General features: G+C 39.5%; 1 protein-coding gene across 1 annotated transcript; it reads right to left on the minus strand.

Moving 5' to 3' along the window:
- Nucleotides 1-5,474: 5,474 nt before the first annotated feature.
- LOC147897660 (putative pentatricopeptide repeat-containing protein At3g11460, mitochondrial) lies at nt 5,475-7,500 on the minus strand. Its single transcript, XM_087380086.1, has 6 exons — nt 7,129-7,500; nt 6,782-7,030; nt 6,339-6,504; nt 6,131-6,235; nt 5,778-5,866; nt 5,475-5,621 (listed from the first exon to the last, which is right to left on the minus strand). Exons 1-6 carry the CDS (start codon nt 7,498-7,500, stop codon nt 5,475-5,477), a joined length of 1,128 nt encoding a protein of 375 aa, XP_087236212.1.
- Nucleotides 7,501-16,209: the final 8,709 nt, after the last annotated feature.

Raw genomic sequence — 16,209 nt, forward strand, 5'->3', positions numbered from 1 at the left:
ACGAATTTTTAAAGGGCATCGGGCTATTAAAAGGCAATTTTTCTTGGATGATCTCCATTAAGTGGCGATTTGAAACACGCAACTTCATTAATTTGTTTAAAAATTACATGCGAAAATTCACAAAAGAGTTTCAATCCTCCACTATAGCACTAAGGAGGTAGTGCTAATAAAGCAAGCTTTGTTTGTTTTGCTTTTCATCTATTCACTACTATAAACTTAGTCTTCCTTCTTCTTGGTCGACTTTTTATTATCTTACATGCTACAAAACGTTGCTAAGTACATGTATCATTGATCACAATTCATCTACCATCTACTTTCCATCGAAAAGTTTGAGTTTCGCTCGATTCTAATCACACTACCATCTACATGAGCATCTTTGGGATAGATGTCTCGGATGATGTCTTCTTGGTTTGGGAGGCATTCCAAGTACATCAAAGAGACAGAAGCTTGAGGCTTCCCATGCTATTTTTGTACATGGATCTCCTCTCGAGAGTCCCACTATAAGTCTTCCATTAAGTGCAGCATGTGAACTACCACTTGTGCTTTCATAATCAGCCAGTTGGCACTGTGTTTCTCATGTCCATATATGTGGCCAATGACTCGTATACAAATGATTTATGGTTATATCAAGAGGCCTATTGAGGATGTGGGACCTCAAAAGGTAGTGCAAGTCATCATTGATAATGCTAGTAATTACCAACGCATGGGTGCACACTGAGAGATTTGAGTATAGCCACATTTTTTGGGCAACTTGTGTTGTCCACAGTTTGGATCTCCTTATTAAGGGTATAGGCAAGCTTCCATGGGTAACCATAGTGGTTGACAAGGCACAAACTTTGGCGACTTTCATTAGCTGAAGGTATAGGTCCCTTGCTATTTTCTTGAATCACAGCACATTGGAGATTATGAATCCCTCCAAAACTCGCTTTGTCTATCTTTTCATTATCTTGGCATGCTTGGTAAAAGGGAAGGCCAATTTTTGACACATGGTTGTGAGTGATGAAAAGGATAGGATGGGGACATCATATTGGAGACTCTTGCATTGTTAGACACCTCTTTATTACCCTTCACCTCATTGACAAATAGGGCTGCACTAAAGGATTGCTATATGAGTTCATGGAGAAGGTTGGAGAGGCAATGAAAGGCCGCACTTGGCTGCAGAGACACAGGTATATCCAAGCAATAATTTGAACTTTTGAATGCAAATTTATAATAGCTGATACTTTTCTTTACTTAAAATTTCACATCTGTTATAGCAGGCTATGAGAGATCATTGACTTTTGGGAGACTAGATGGAATAAGATTCATAAGCCAATCCATGTAGTGGCCCATATTTTGCACCCTCTATGGAGGAGGGAGGACCAAAGTGATGATGAGAAGTTGTCACACGTATGGACCAAGTTTCTAGAGAGATCATAGCTTGATGCAAATTAGTAGAACTCCATGGAGGAGGATGAACTCCTTGCTTTCAGAAACTCCTTTGGGGAGTTTAATAGAGCTCGTGCATTCATCCCATGGGGTGCAATTGAGGCTTGTTTCATGCTGAGAGGAGGATGGGAAGAGCACTCCAGCCTTCTAGGAGCTTTCCATAGAGTCCTCTCACAAGACTGCTCATCTAGTACCTGCAATAGGAATTGGAGTGTGTTCTCCCTTATACACACCAAGAAAAGGAATAGCTATCCACTTAGCTTGATAGGTAAGTATCAAAATTATAGCAAGATTAAAATTTCAAAATTTGAAGTTTATGTTGAAGCACGAATTATAAAATCTATGAAATCATTTATATTTGGGTCTTTTAATTTTTGTGGTAGGCTTGTGTATGTCCATGGAAACCTGCGGCTCCTTTGGCAAATGCAGAAGATACAAGGTTCAATCGAGGTGAACCCAGATAAATTGCATGGTAGCTAAGGACAATGATTTACTTCATTCTAGACATGAGGCTGATGATGTGTATGGCTTTCTTGCTTAGGGATGAGAATTGCTACTGTGTGCCACATAATCACAGAGTGGGTGTCGAGGAGTTGCAGTTGAGGGGAGATCCACAGAGATTGCATCTACACTTGCAGTTGCGCCTCCACATGCTTTTGCTTCTTCATTAGATACATCATTTTCTTCATATTCCAATGTTGATGATGATGACACAGAGGAGGAACCTCAGCCAGCTATGGACATTGAAGAGTAGATAGGAGAATGTAGCTAGCTGCTAGTATCTTCTAGCTAGTTAGTACTTTTGATGTATACTTTCTAACTCATAATGCATTTCAAATTGATGTTTGAACATTGAACTTGAATCATGAGTCTTGGCTCTTGATCTTTGACTCATTACTATCATTTATATAGTATAGTACTTGTCTTGACTCTTTATTATGGTTAACAATTGTGTGCTAAATAATAAATATGGATCTTGATTAATGGTAAGCTACTATTCATTCATGGATAATGGTCTGTACATTCTTATGACAATTGTCTATTGAAAACTTGAATTATAAATCTGATGGTTAAAATTGAATGGCTCGCTGCTATTCATTTATGGTTTGTACATACAACATTATTATTGACAATTGTGCACAATATCCTATTTTCTAAATGACAAATTTGAATCCCGATTCTTGATGGCTAGCTGGATGCTAGCACCTAATGCTTGATCATTTATTTAAGTTATTGTTTAATCATGAATGGTGCTTGGTTTTACTATTGTACAATGTTGACAAATGTGTGCAGCCTACTAAATAATACATGTGATGGCTAGTAGCCGTTTGTTGATCATTTATGATCAATGGCCATTAATTTTTATGAGCTCCAGAGTACTCTATAAAGTAAGATTCAAAAAATAGAAATTTCTAATTTGAATATACCATATATTTGTGGAACATATTTTAGAAATTTTTGGCACTAGAGAGTACAATTAGGAGTTTCAACAAATTTTCATTTTTTTTGAAATGTTTCATATTTCTACATTTCGAAACATTTCTGGTGACTATGTGTAAGAAAACAATACAACGTCTGTGCTCAACAGATAATTTCTCTCTTGTGTTCATCATGGGTGTTAATGCCTCTTTAGAGGCTCCACCCCTCAACTCATTGTATTAGGTCTTTTTAAGTTTGGTTTTCCAAAGACTTTTAATAAACTTTCTTTCTCTATTAATGCACCCATGCTTTAACAATTACTAGCATTGTCAGTGATGTGCTGCACTACATTTTAAGGTCCCACATCCTCAATAGCTCTCTTAATATGACCATAAATATAATCACCTGTATAGGAGTCATTGGCCACATCTATGGCCCAGAGAAACACAGTGCTAACACAACATCAAACGAGGATATTAATAAGAGGCCTTGTCTTTCAATTTGACTACCCATTTGACAAGATAGTGCATCCATATCTGGTCCATGTCGCCTTAACAGGATGAGGCTCCTTCTCTACCTCATATCCTTCTACATGTAGGTCTCGAGTGTGCAATGTCTCTGAAGATAGAAGCTTAAAAACAGGTTGTGCATCTTCCACTACTTGCACAAACTCCACAAAGTAAGACTACGAGCAATATTAAATGGAAGATCACACTCATAGAAGAGCTTGCGACATGCCATACGAGCATTTCTTAATAAAGTTGTAGCCCAGACAGCCCGTAAAGATCCTGCCCTGGGTGGTGCTCTGCTTTTTCCACTTGCGGCCTTTGATGGGGCTCCAAGCACATCTTTAGATATACCCTGTGTAGGTAGTTGAGTGGCTGATGAAAGCATAAGTGGTGGTCCACATGCAGCACTCAATCGAAGACTTACATTGGGACTCTCGGGAGGAGAGCTACGTATCGAAATAGCATGGAAGCGTCAAGTCTTTGTCTCTTTGATGTACTTGAATGCCTCCCAAACCAAAAAACACATCATCCGGGACATCTCCTACAAAGCCCTCACACAAGGCGCAGTTCAACGGAGGGTGACTCCACAGTGCTTGCATTTCCACTTCTTTGTCCCGGAAGCACCATAGGATTCAGCCACATCCACTTGCTTCCAAACTAGATCCTTCGAACGGCCCATTTTCTTCCCTTGAGAAGTTGTGAATCACAAATTTCAAAAGGCTGAAGCTGTTACTTGTCACCTATGCATAGTACATACAACTCCAATTACAACAGAGGTTGGAAAGCTATGCATGCAACAAATTCGATATACCGTGAGAGTAGAGAATTGTACAAGCTGAGCATGTTGCGTAGTGAATCGTACGACAAGCATGCAAGTAACAACGTTGAATAGTAAGGTCAACGTTGGATTGGATTGACCTGTAGAGAGACTGGATGTGAAGGCTCTCCAGTCATCAAAGAATAAATTGTACAACTGAATCGTATAGTACGATTATACTTACAAATTGGATTGAACTGTCGAGAGATTGAACGTCAAGGCTCTCCGGTCATCAAAGAATGAACTGTAAAACTGAATCGTATAGTACGATTGAACTTTGAAGCTGTTTTGTCAGGGCCGTTTTGGTGGTCACGCCATACACTTGCGTCACGCCATGGGCAAGGGCACATGAATAGCCCAATCTTCAACTCACCCAATAGGAACTTTTTGTTGACTAATAAACATTGTCGACTTGATTTCTGGGAACTATTACCAGCTTGAGCCTTTCCATCATTCTAGTGAGAGCATTTCAAATAAGAGGGACAGTGACTGATGTAGATGCACTTGCCTAACCAAGAGTCTCCATAAGAATGTTGTACTTAATCACTTGAAGGGTATCTAAATCTTTGAGGGCAATAGTTCATTGCTTTTTCTTTAAGGCAAGTGTAGTGGTTGCATGACAGTCATCACAAACCCAGACATTGTTTTAAACGTGTAGGGGTACCCCTTGAGTGTATTAAGTACGGCAAATGCAACATCTTTGTTTGCGGCATCAAAAATTCCGAGTCAAACACTAAGCAAAACTGGGATATATACTCCCTCCTGCATTTTGAGGGGCGTATCTTCTAGCTTTGCATATATGTCCTGACTTAGGGAATCCCTTGTATCCCCACCCGCAAGAGTGTGTACGATCCCCTCATCTTCAGTCCCATTGTGTCCTGGATCCTCCCATGTTTGTTGTTCCCTTGTATCCCCGCCCGCAAGAGTGTGTACGATCCCCTCATCTTCAGTCCCATTGTGTCCTGGATCCTCCCATGTTTGTTGTTTCACTCTCATTGCCTCAACATCTGCATAGATGTTAGCCATCAGGACATAAGCTTCTGGAACCTTTTCATCCAATTGCACTGCATGTTCAAAGGCCCGTCTTCCAAGCTCCACATTACCCCACTTCTGACAAGCACCCAACACTGTATGCCAAACCGCAATATTGGGTTTCATAGGCATGTTCTCCACTGTTGCTATTGCCTCAGGTATTTGGCCTGCACGGCCAAGGAGATCAACCATGCAAGTCAGATGCTCAATAGTTGGACTGATGCCATAATCTTTGCTCATGGCCCCAAAGTACTTTTGGCCTTTATTCACTAAACCTGCTGACTGCAGACATTAAGGACACTAAGGAATGTGAAATCATCTGGATTTATGCCTTCTTCTCGCATTCTTTCGGCAAACCCTAAGATTAGGGCACTCCAGGAGACTATATCCCAGACAGGGAGCTTCTCAAACACTTCCTGTGATTTTGCAAGACAACCCCAACTGGCATACATATCAACCAAGGTGTTGCCAAGAAATGGATCACTTTCCAACCCCTTTCTAGCAATCTCATCATGTATTTCTTGGCCCTTGTTGATGGCTCCTATGTTGCCACAAGCTTTCAATCTGCAAACAAGCGTGACAGCATCTTGAGCCACTCCCTCCAGTTGCATGTGTTCAAAACAGTTCAGAGCTTCCTCATCAAGACCCTGTTGGGCATACCCTGCGATTAGTGCGTTCCATGAGACTACATCTCAAGCTGGGAGTTTGTTGAACATTTCCCTTGCTTTTGTAAGTGACCCGCATTTGGCATACATATCAACCAATGAGGTGCCAACAAAAGGATGAATCTCCAACCCTCTACTGACAACCTGGGAATGTATTTCTTGGCCCTTGTCTACATCTCCTACCCTGCCACAAGCTTTCAGGCTGCAAACAAACGTGACACCATCGGGAGACACCCCCTCCAGTTGCATCTGTTCCAAACAGTTCAGTGCTTCCTCACCAAGGTTGTGTTGGGCATACCCTGCCATTAGTGCACTCCAGGAGATAATATCTCGAACTTGAAGCTTGTCAAACACTTCCTGTGGTTCTGCAAGCATGCCACACTTGACATAGATATCCACCAAGCTCTTGCCAAGAAAAGGATCACTTTCCACACCCTTTCTGACAATTTCAGCATGTATATCTCAGACCCTTGTCAATGGCTTCCACACTGCCACAAGCTTTCAAGCTGCAACCTAACGTGATAGCATCTGGAGACACTCCTTCTAGTTGCATCTGTTGGAAAAAGTTTAGCGCTTCATCCCCAAGACCCTGTTCAGCATACCCTGCTATTAGCGCTCCAGGAGACATCTCGAACTGGAAGTTTGTCAAACACTTCCCGTACTTCTGCAAGCGAGCCATATTTTGCATACATATCGACCAAGGCATTGCCTAGAAAAGGATCAATTTCCCACCCCTTTCTGGCAATCTTGGCATGTATTTCTTGGCCTTTGTCGATGGCTCCTAAGCTGCTACAAGCTTTCAAGCTGAGACTAAACGTGCCAGCATCTGGAGACCCGTTTCATCTGTTCCAAACAGTTCAGGGCTTCCTGCCCATGTTCGCATATCCTCCAATTAATGCACTCCACAGGACCACATCTCGAACTGGGAGCTCATCAAATACTTTTCGTGCTTCTGCAAGGAAGCCACATTTGGCATACATATTAACCAAGGTGGCACCCAGAAAAGGGTCACTTTCCAAACCTTTTCTGGCAATCTCCACATGTATTTGTTGTCCCCTTTCTGCGTCTTTCAGCCTAGCACAAGCCTTCAATAGAGCCACAAACGTATACTTGGTAGGATGTACACAATGCTCTTGCATTTGCTTGTAGAGGTTGAAAGCCTGCTAGGATTCGCCACATCGAATATAGCCCATGATAAGATAAGTCCAACAATATTCATTTCGATCAATCAACTTATTAAAAACCTGCAGGGCATCACACATGCTTCCACATTCCACCAACATCTGGACGAGTTGGTTCCCAAGAGCTCTATGAGCTTCCAGTCTATTTTTGCATATGTAAGAATACAAGCGCTTGTGGCGAAGGCTGGATTTCTCTCTTTTCTGCACTTCTTCGAAATGCATATAAATTTCTCAATGGAAGGGGGCTGGGGTGCCCTTTCTAAAGAAGTGAGTGCCTCCTCTAAGCGAAGCATCCCCCAGCCAATGTTGTCTCGCAGTTCTTGTGCTTTAGATGCATTCACCTGTACTCCAGACCCAACTCTGGCCTTGCAATTGCTGACACTTTCCACCAAGCGACGATCCTCGCAGTTTGACCGGGCCTGACCATTGCATGCTTTGAGCCCCTGCATTATCTACTTCGTTTTCTGGACCATGTCTTCAACCCAACCTGGATTGTCTATCCATAGCAACTCCTTGGTAATTTTATGTTTAAATTCTAGAGCCCTCGGGTTCGCCTGTTAACCTCACCAGCGACTCGTCAGACTAGCCAATACGTCTACAAGCTTTACCTGTGCAAATGGTTTTGTGGTACACTTACTTTGCTCTTTCGTACGTCCCACCACGTGGAGGGATCCACAAAGTACTCTTGCCGCGCTGTCCTCAACCTACCTGCGAAGCGTGAGCACAGTGAAAACCAGTCTCCAGAAGTGTCTCGATGCTTCAAATGGAAATTTAAAGGTACCTGAACTCTAACTTGTTGAGGTGCGTGGAAATTTAAAGCTAGGAAACTGAGGGACTATCGCTCCACTGCCTCAATGGCTCCCTCCCAATGGAGCGAGGGGGAGCTCGTCCAATGTTCTGCTTTGAGGGAGGCCTGTATTTCGAGGAGAAGCGCTCCCATGTAGAGATGGAGCCTTCATACAAGTCAACTTGTAATCTTGGAGATTCTCACTCTTGGAATCTTGGAGATTCTCCACTCTTGGAATCTTAGAGATTCTCCGGCAGTTTGAGCATTTGCCTACCTAGCAAAATGCAAAATACTTTTTGAATTCACATTGGTTACAAACTGCCAAGACCCCGCGCGCCTGAGCCGCGCTTATGGCAGGCAAGCTTGCATACGTGCCACCATATTGAAGCAAAAAAGTTGCCCCACTAGCATTTGAAGAAGGGATTCCCCATCCAACGCTTAGGTCGTATTACCCAACCAAATCCTCTTTTAAGATTCTTTGAATTACCAATTACATAGGATTTTGAGACCATTCTCAAGATCCTAGAATGCTTAAGATCCTATTTAGGATGTTTGAAATAGTAGCTTGCATTGTTAGATGCATGAACAGACCTTTACAAATAATACAAAGTGATCTTTAATTGATTGTTGTTAAGACTGTGTTTGATCATTAACACCTGTGTACTCTATGGGCTGAATGACGAATTGAAAAGTCTTATAATTTTAAAACTGTGTGGATATATGTATATGTGTATTATGTGTGTCCTCTGAGTGTGTGTGTGCGCGTGCGTGCACACGCACACGCACATGTGTGTGTGTATGTGCGTGTGCATGTGTGTGTGTGTGTGCATGTGCTCGTGTGTGTGTGTGTGAGAGAGAGAGAGAGAGAGAGAGAGAGAGAGAGAGTATGAGGTTGCGCAAGGGTGGTTGAGAGAGAGAGAGAGAGAGAGAGAGAGAGAGAGAGAGAGAGAGATTAACATTTATAAAGGACCTCAAGCGGGTCTATGAAACAACGTACAATGACCAAAGCGTAACTTGCTACATCTAGATAAACAGAGAATTGAGGTAGGGAGAGAGACAGAGGGGAAGAGGCGTAGAGAGAGAGAGAGAGAGAGAGAGAGAGAGAGGTCTAGTAGCCTAAAAGTTTCCTTTTTTTTAATTTTTAAAAGATAATCCTTTAATTAAAGTATTTTTAAGACAATAACCCCCTTATAAAATGTATTACTATTGGTTATATTGACATTGTAGTGTTCACACTCTTAGGTAGCCCTACTTTCCACATCCCTTTTCCTCATTTTTCCCAACATCCTCCCAAAATCATGGCTTCCCCTAAAGAAGTGTTTGACCACCATTGGATTTTATCCATTAATCCCATGCCTTTGTAGAGTAGATTTCTCACTAGATTTACCCTATCTTCAGCAAGCCAATCCATCTCGAGTCAACCCTGAGATCTTTCGTTTCTACTACTAATCCCTCTCTTAGCTTTTTTGATAGACTTATTGGCAATTTTATTGATTGTCACAATTGCTACCTCCAATCACCAATGGGTGGGTCCCATTGTATATTTCGAGCTCTTTTGTTTAGAGCAATAACTTTAGGAAGACTCCCATTGATCGAGCATTGATCTAACAATCTATGAGATCATATGCTTTGGTTACTCAAACCTCACCAATTTAGAGGCAATCAACTCACACAAATGGCCATTAAGGATGCTAAGCCAGAGTACCAAATGTCCAAGAAAGAATCCTAGATTTGCAAAGGTCATTGTTCAAGGACAAAGATAAAGAAGTTGGCACCTCAAGTCAGCATGAAGTGTAAGACCAACTATAAAATTGCACACTATAGATGATGTCCTTTGCAAGGAGGCAGAAGGTATGTAACTTTGCCTGCTTAGGTTTTAGAGTTTATTATCATATTTTTTTTCATCATTTGATTCAATTTTGCATGCATATCATTTATACCCTCTATACTTCTATAGGTTCTATTTTTATATAGAAAATCCATGTTTTCAACTGATAGGGAATCAAAACTAGGGTTTCTTGATAGCATAGCATAACCCAATAAATCTTTCTAATTTTGAACCCATGTGCTCATTTAAATATTATTGTGCATAATGTGAATTTTAGCTAAGTAGGGTTTCTTGATTTGAAGAAAAAGCTCTATAAAGCTATATGATTTTGAGCCCAGGTGCTTATTCAATCAAATCTAATTCATTAAGTTACCAACTTCTTTTTTGTGCATATTTTTTGACTTTTTGACATTCACAATACCCAAAAATGGTAAAAACAATTGTAAACATGCCTATGGTTTAGTATGGTTTTTTAGACGAAAAGCACCCTAGAAGCAAGGAATTTGACATCGTGTAGCTAGGGCCTACTTTTTCAATAAAAGCAGGCCCTGGTCACATGATGCTAGATTCCTTACTTCTAGGGCCCATTTTGGTCTAGAAATTTGTTACACGCTTTAGAATGTTTGAATGAGCACAACTCAATTGGTTATACATCCAAACCCTAATTTTCCCTTGATTTTGTTATTTTCTTCTCATTTTTCACTAGAAGACTGCTCTAGCACAAAGGATGCATCTAGTGAAAAACCAGACTAAAAAAAGGGCCTTGAAGCATGAAATTTGGTACCATAGGTCTTGGTCACATGGTATCAAATTTCATGTTTCTAGGCCTTTTTAAAATCTGTTTTTTCACTTGATATATTTTCTTTATTGAAAGAATAATCTAGTTTAGCACAAGGAAATAAAATCAAAAATTCAGGTTTAGGGTTTTGCTGTAATGGAAAGTTGCATGTATCTCACAGGTTTGTATCCATGGCACCCAAAGTTTCATCAAAGAGGGATAGCTAGGTGGTTGATGGTGTCAGTGGTGATAGTGTTTATGAATGGTATTTGGATGTCTACGACAATCATGGGAATATGACACCAAATGTTAAGTCAAGGATCCTAGAATGACCTTTGAGCAAGCTAGCATTATGGATGATGTCTCTGACAGAATTACAAGAAAAGTACTTGTAATGTGGTGAAGATGAAAGGGAAGAGTATACTATACAAACTCGGTCCATCAGCCTTTGATTTCACATGTATTACTGATAAGGATGAGTATTTTATGAAGAAGATGGGGTGGGATGTGGTAGGAGAACTTGTGTGTCCTGAAACAATTTCCTTGGCATTTCAAACTATAAAAAACAGTGAGCTACTTGTTTCTCATCACGAAAGAATGGTAGACAATCAAAGAGGAAAAAGATACATGAGAGCAGTTCTTTAAAAGTTAATGGTGGAGGTTCTTTGAAGGGTAAAGAAACATCTGAAAAGTCAAAAGATGATAGCATTGGTGGCAATGGTGATGCACAGAAACAAGTTATATTTTGCAAAGACCCTTGATTCGATGCCCCGTAAAATTTCATTCCATGCGGATAGAAGTCTAGACAATATGCAGATCGAGTCACTAGAAAAATTAAAGAAAGGAGTAAAGATGGAGGGTGGACTACATATTTATGAACAATACTTCCCATTTGGATCTGGCACCGAGTTTCGTATCTCACTTGATAGGTGTTCAGAAGCACCATCACTATATGCATACCAAACGCTATTGGAAGTACATAAAGAAGTTGGGTGTTGCTTTTCAGAGGAATCCAATGAATTGGTAAAGGATTACGACATTGATGACAACAAGGTTTATTCAAAGTTTGTATGCATTTGTAGTGAGTGGGTATGGAAGAAGATCTCCTACGGTAGTGATGCATGTGCATTGCCTAGCGGTGCCAGGGATATTGTGAATTTTGTGGTGGGCAGAAAGGACAACCCTCGAGATGATTTCTTGGATTTGAAATGGCAAGTGCATGTGGTTGGGGAAAAATTGGAAGGACTTGACTTGATTCACAATTTATATGAAGAGCCCATGACCATAGGTGTAGCTGTGTTGGATGTTGCACATGGTGGAGATGGGATGACATGGAATGCTTCCAAGTTTAAGATGGTGTTGAAGTCACTGCTTGATATGACAAGTGATCCAAATCAATTCGTGTGCTTGCCATTTGTGATTGACAGGAAAATGGTGGCATTAAAAGATGCTCTTGACGATGTCTCTAGAAAGTACACTATGTTAAGAGGGAGTGTTGATTATATACCAAGCTCTAACACTTTTGCTAGTGATGCACATGATTCATATGTTGTGTTGACACTTGCTAGCAAGGATAAGGGTTTAAATGACCTTGAATGTTACGTGAACCACCCCAACAAGCCAAATATTTTTTATTCTAAGGAAGTTGAGGATGATGAGGATGATGAAGGTTAAGATGAGGAATCAAGGGTTGCAAGGATTTTAATAAAGAAGAAAAGACGTGTGATCACCGATATAGTAGAGGCACACACGGAGGAGCATGAAGTTGTGTTTGACATACTTGCTAATGGTGAAGCTTCAGTCATTGCAATGGCAAATAAAAAAAAAACTATTGCAGTTGTATGCAATGAAAGAGATCACATGAGTGTCAAAACTCATTGTTGGATGGCACATGAAAGTGCACACCCAAAGCTTGTGCCTATGCCTCATCTTGATGATCCTCCTCAAAATCCAAATTGGACACTAATAGATGACAAGGAAGTGAAAGACATATTTGATGAGCTTATTATGCAAGAGAGAGATAAAGGTGTTTGAAGGTCTATACTTTCAATACAACAAATGACGTATTCGTGTTTTCTTGTGTTCTTATCTATCTTTTATAGTTTTAGCATAAAAAATTGACCACAGGTCCAAAACTTTTTGCAACATTTGGAACAATATTCTATACAAATGACATTATTTTACGGTGTTCTCTAGTATTCTTAGCTATCTTTAATCTTGTATAGAATTGTCATGTTTTCTTAACATTCAGAGTGTTCCTACATAAATAAATAATTTGACCTCATGGCCTAAACTCTCTGTAATGTTTGGTATTGAAAATTTCAATTGATCATCTCTCTCTCTCTCTCTCTCTCTCTCTCTCTCTCTCTCTCTATAGTAGAGGCATACATGGACGAACATGAAGTTGTGTTTGACATATTTGCTAATGATGAAGCTTCAATCCTTGCAATGGCGAATAATAAAAAAACTATTGCAGTTGTATGCAATGAAAGATATCAGAGAAGTGTTAAAACTCGTTGTTGGATGGCACATGAAATTGCACACCCGAAGCTTGTGCATGTGCCTCATCCTGATGACCCTCCTCAAAATCCAAATTTGACACCGATAGATGACAAGGAAGTGGAAGACACATTTAATGAGCTTATTATGCAAGAGAGGGATAAAGACGTTTGAAGATCTATACTTTCTATACAAAAAATGATGTAGTTGTGTTTTCTTGTGTTCTTAGCTATCTTTTATAGTTTTAGCATTAACAATTGGCCACATTTACTACAACATTTGGTACATTCTATACAAATGACATTCTTTTATGGTGTTCTCTAGTATTCTTAGCTATCTTCAATCTTGTATAGACTTGTCATGTTTTCTTAACATTCAAAGTGTTCCTACATAAATAAATAATTTGATCTAATGGCCTAAACTCTTTGTAATGTTTGGTAAATTGAAAATTTCAACCAATCATCTCTCTCTCTCTCTCTCTCTCTCCCCCCCCCCCCCGATACCCCCATGTCAAACCCAAATTATGTTTAAGAAAAATTGTTGCTCTTTATTGATACTGAAGGGTGTCTACATGTGGGTGTGTAATAGATCAAATAGAAGAAGTGCATATACCTAATAAATCACCGGTTAGAAACTTGACCAGATTGTCTATTGTATTGGATATCAATGGACTTCTTTTACAACATTACTTCTCGAAGTCAACAAATTGTGAAAGTGTACACATGGGCAAACAATGGTTGGTACTTTGGTCGGGCTACATGTAGTTTCTTAACACTTTATTTGAGAACTTTCACGTTGGCATTTGGTCAACAGTTATGCACAAGAATGTAATGGCAATCATAGAGTGTCATGTAGGGAAGAAATTACTTTTTTTAATGTGGTGTGGAGCCATGAACACTGCTACATACATCTAGGAGAAAAAGTATGCAGACCAGATAAGATGGGAATAGAAGAAAGGTTCAATCCTTTAACACTTGTTTGGAAATAATGGGCTGATACTTGCAAACATGATAGAACCATCCTCATTGATGATAGTCCATACAAAGGGTGTCCAAGGAACTACATTTTTCCAACAACATTCAACTGTGATAATAAGGATTCGGTTTTGATTGATGACCTACTGCCCTTCTTGTTTTGTATGGAGGTAGAAGCGGATGTGCATAAAGTGATAATCTTTGAGAGATATGGCCAATCACTAGTTGAATTTGGACACCCTTTGTATCCCCATTTCATGAATGTAATTATTGAATGGAATACAATAAATAGTGAGGGAGAGCAAGATACTTCTTCAAACAACTCCAACCTCAAAGGTGATGAGGACTAAAAGGGTGTGACGTACAATCCCAAAGCCCCATCCAATACACAAACACCTTTAGTAGGCATTTCTCAAAATACACCTATTTACTTAAGTTCATTAGCAGTGTCAAAGTTGAAAGGAATTACACATGTGTCTATATTAAAAGACATGGAGGCCATGCACATTGCTCAACAATTGGAATATGAAAAACCATTCATTAATGGTGTTGCAACAAAGCGATATATAAGACAAATCCAAAGCTTTTATTCACAAAAATGATTAATGAAATATATTCAAGTGTGATGTATAATGTATCTTCTATAGTGGATCATTTTAATACAATAATATATTGTATTGTGTTAGTCTCTAGACTTTTAATTTCATTCTTGCATTTGTGATTTTTACTAGATTGGAAGATAGGAAAAGGAGAAACTGTATGTGTGCTATGCAAAATAGGCTATTGATCACGATGAGTTCAAACCATCTACCTTACCACTCCAAGTTCATGAGAAATTCTATCTGACGGGGATTCCCTTCATGATTGCTAATTCAACAATTACTGGAGTTGGCCTTGGCTTATTTTCTCTCAAAACCATCGAGATTGGAAAAAGTATTCTATGTTACGAAGGACCAAAGTACAAATATTCTAGTTGGAGGGCTCTATGCTCATTAAATCATTGAGCACTAAAATACCCTATTCTTGAGGACCCATGAGTTGATGGTGAAGAGAATCAAGTGTACATTGTTGGTGATGTACATGATGGTAATGTGGGAGGCTACATAAACAGTTGTAGAGACTTCATGGACTATGGAAACGTATGCTATGTGTACTCACCCACCCTAGAACCATGTTATTTTTGTGAGTTTAACAATGAGGCTACATATGGAAACATTACTTTGCAAACAACTTATGATATCGATGCAGGGGAGGAGCTATTTGCAAACTATGAGTTTTAATTAAAATCTTTTATGTTGTCATTGATTTTGACAAGAAGGATAATTCCTACAATTCTTTCCTGTTGTGAAGGTTACAAAAAGATGTGACATCTATTAGGCATGAATTGTGAGATTTGAATTTTTTCTAAACACCAATTTTCACATGTAAACTCATCGTCCTAATAACACAATGGCTAACAAAGTAACACTTATCTAGTACCACTTAGTGTGTGAAGTTTGACCATGTGTGATTTCATTTGGCCATGCGTTGTGGTTTTAGCTCACATGCAAATGTAAATGCACTACTTTTCTCCATTAAAACCATAAGATGTGGAAAGAAATTGATTGTTTTACTATAGTTTATTTTTTGTATTTTCTACATGAGAAAAAGCTATATTGGGGAGATTAGGAATTCTAAAATGGGACTTGGGAGATTGCCAAATTTCCTAATACAATGTTTTAGATGTAAATTTTGGAATCTCCCAAGTTTAGGAATAGGGTGATGTGTATGTTTTGTATCTTCTACATGAGAAAAAGCTATATTGGGGAGTTTGGAAATTCTAAAATGGGACTTGGGAGATTGCCAAATTTCCTAATACAGTGTTAGATGTGAATTTGGAAATCTCCCAAGTTGGGAATCTCCCAAGTCCCATTTTAGAATTCCCAAACTCCCCAATATAGCTTTTCCTCATGTAGAAGATACAAAACATAAACTAAAATGGGGAAAAGCTATATTGGGGAGTTTGGGAATTCTAAAATGGGACTTGGGAGATTCCCAAATTTCCAAAGCACCATCACCCTATTCCTCCGTATATAGAAATTTGCCATGACTCTCTTCCTCCATCACTCTATATGTGAATTTGGTACCACCATCACTCTATTCCTCCATATATATCAACTTGCCATAGTTTGTTATATTTAGTAAGACAAGTGTTTGACTTGGCGTCAATAAAAGGGGGTGCCCTTATGAATGGTAAATGCTCCAATTGTTATTTGGATGAGCTATAACCATGGAGATAAGTGTTTAGTAAGC

This window comes from Dipteris shenzhenensis, chromosome 10, assembly GCF_047967505.1.
Source record: "Dipteris shenzhenensis isolate YYH24624 ecotype China chromosome 10, Dip_SZ_1.0, whole genome shotgun sequence".
In the NCBI taxonomy this organism is placed as follows: Eukaryota; Viridiplantae; Streptophyta; class Polypodiopsida; order Gleicheniales; family Dipteridaceae; genus Dipteris; species Dipteris shenzhenensis.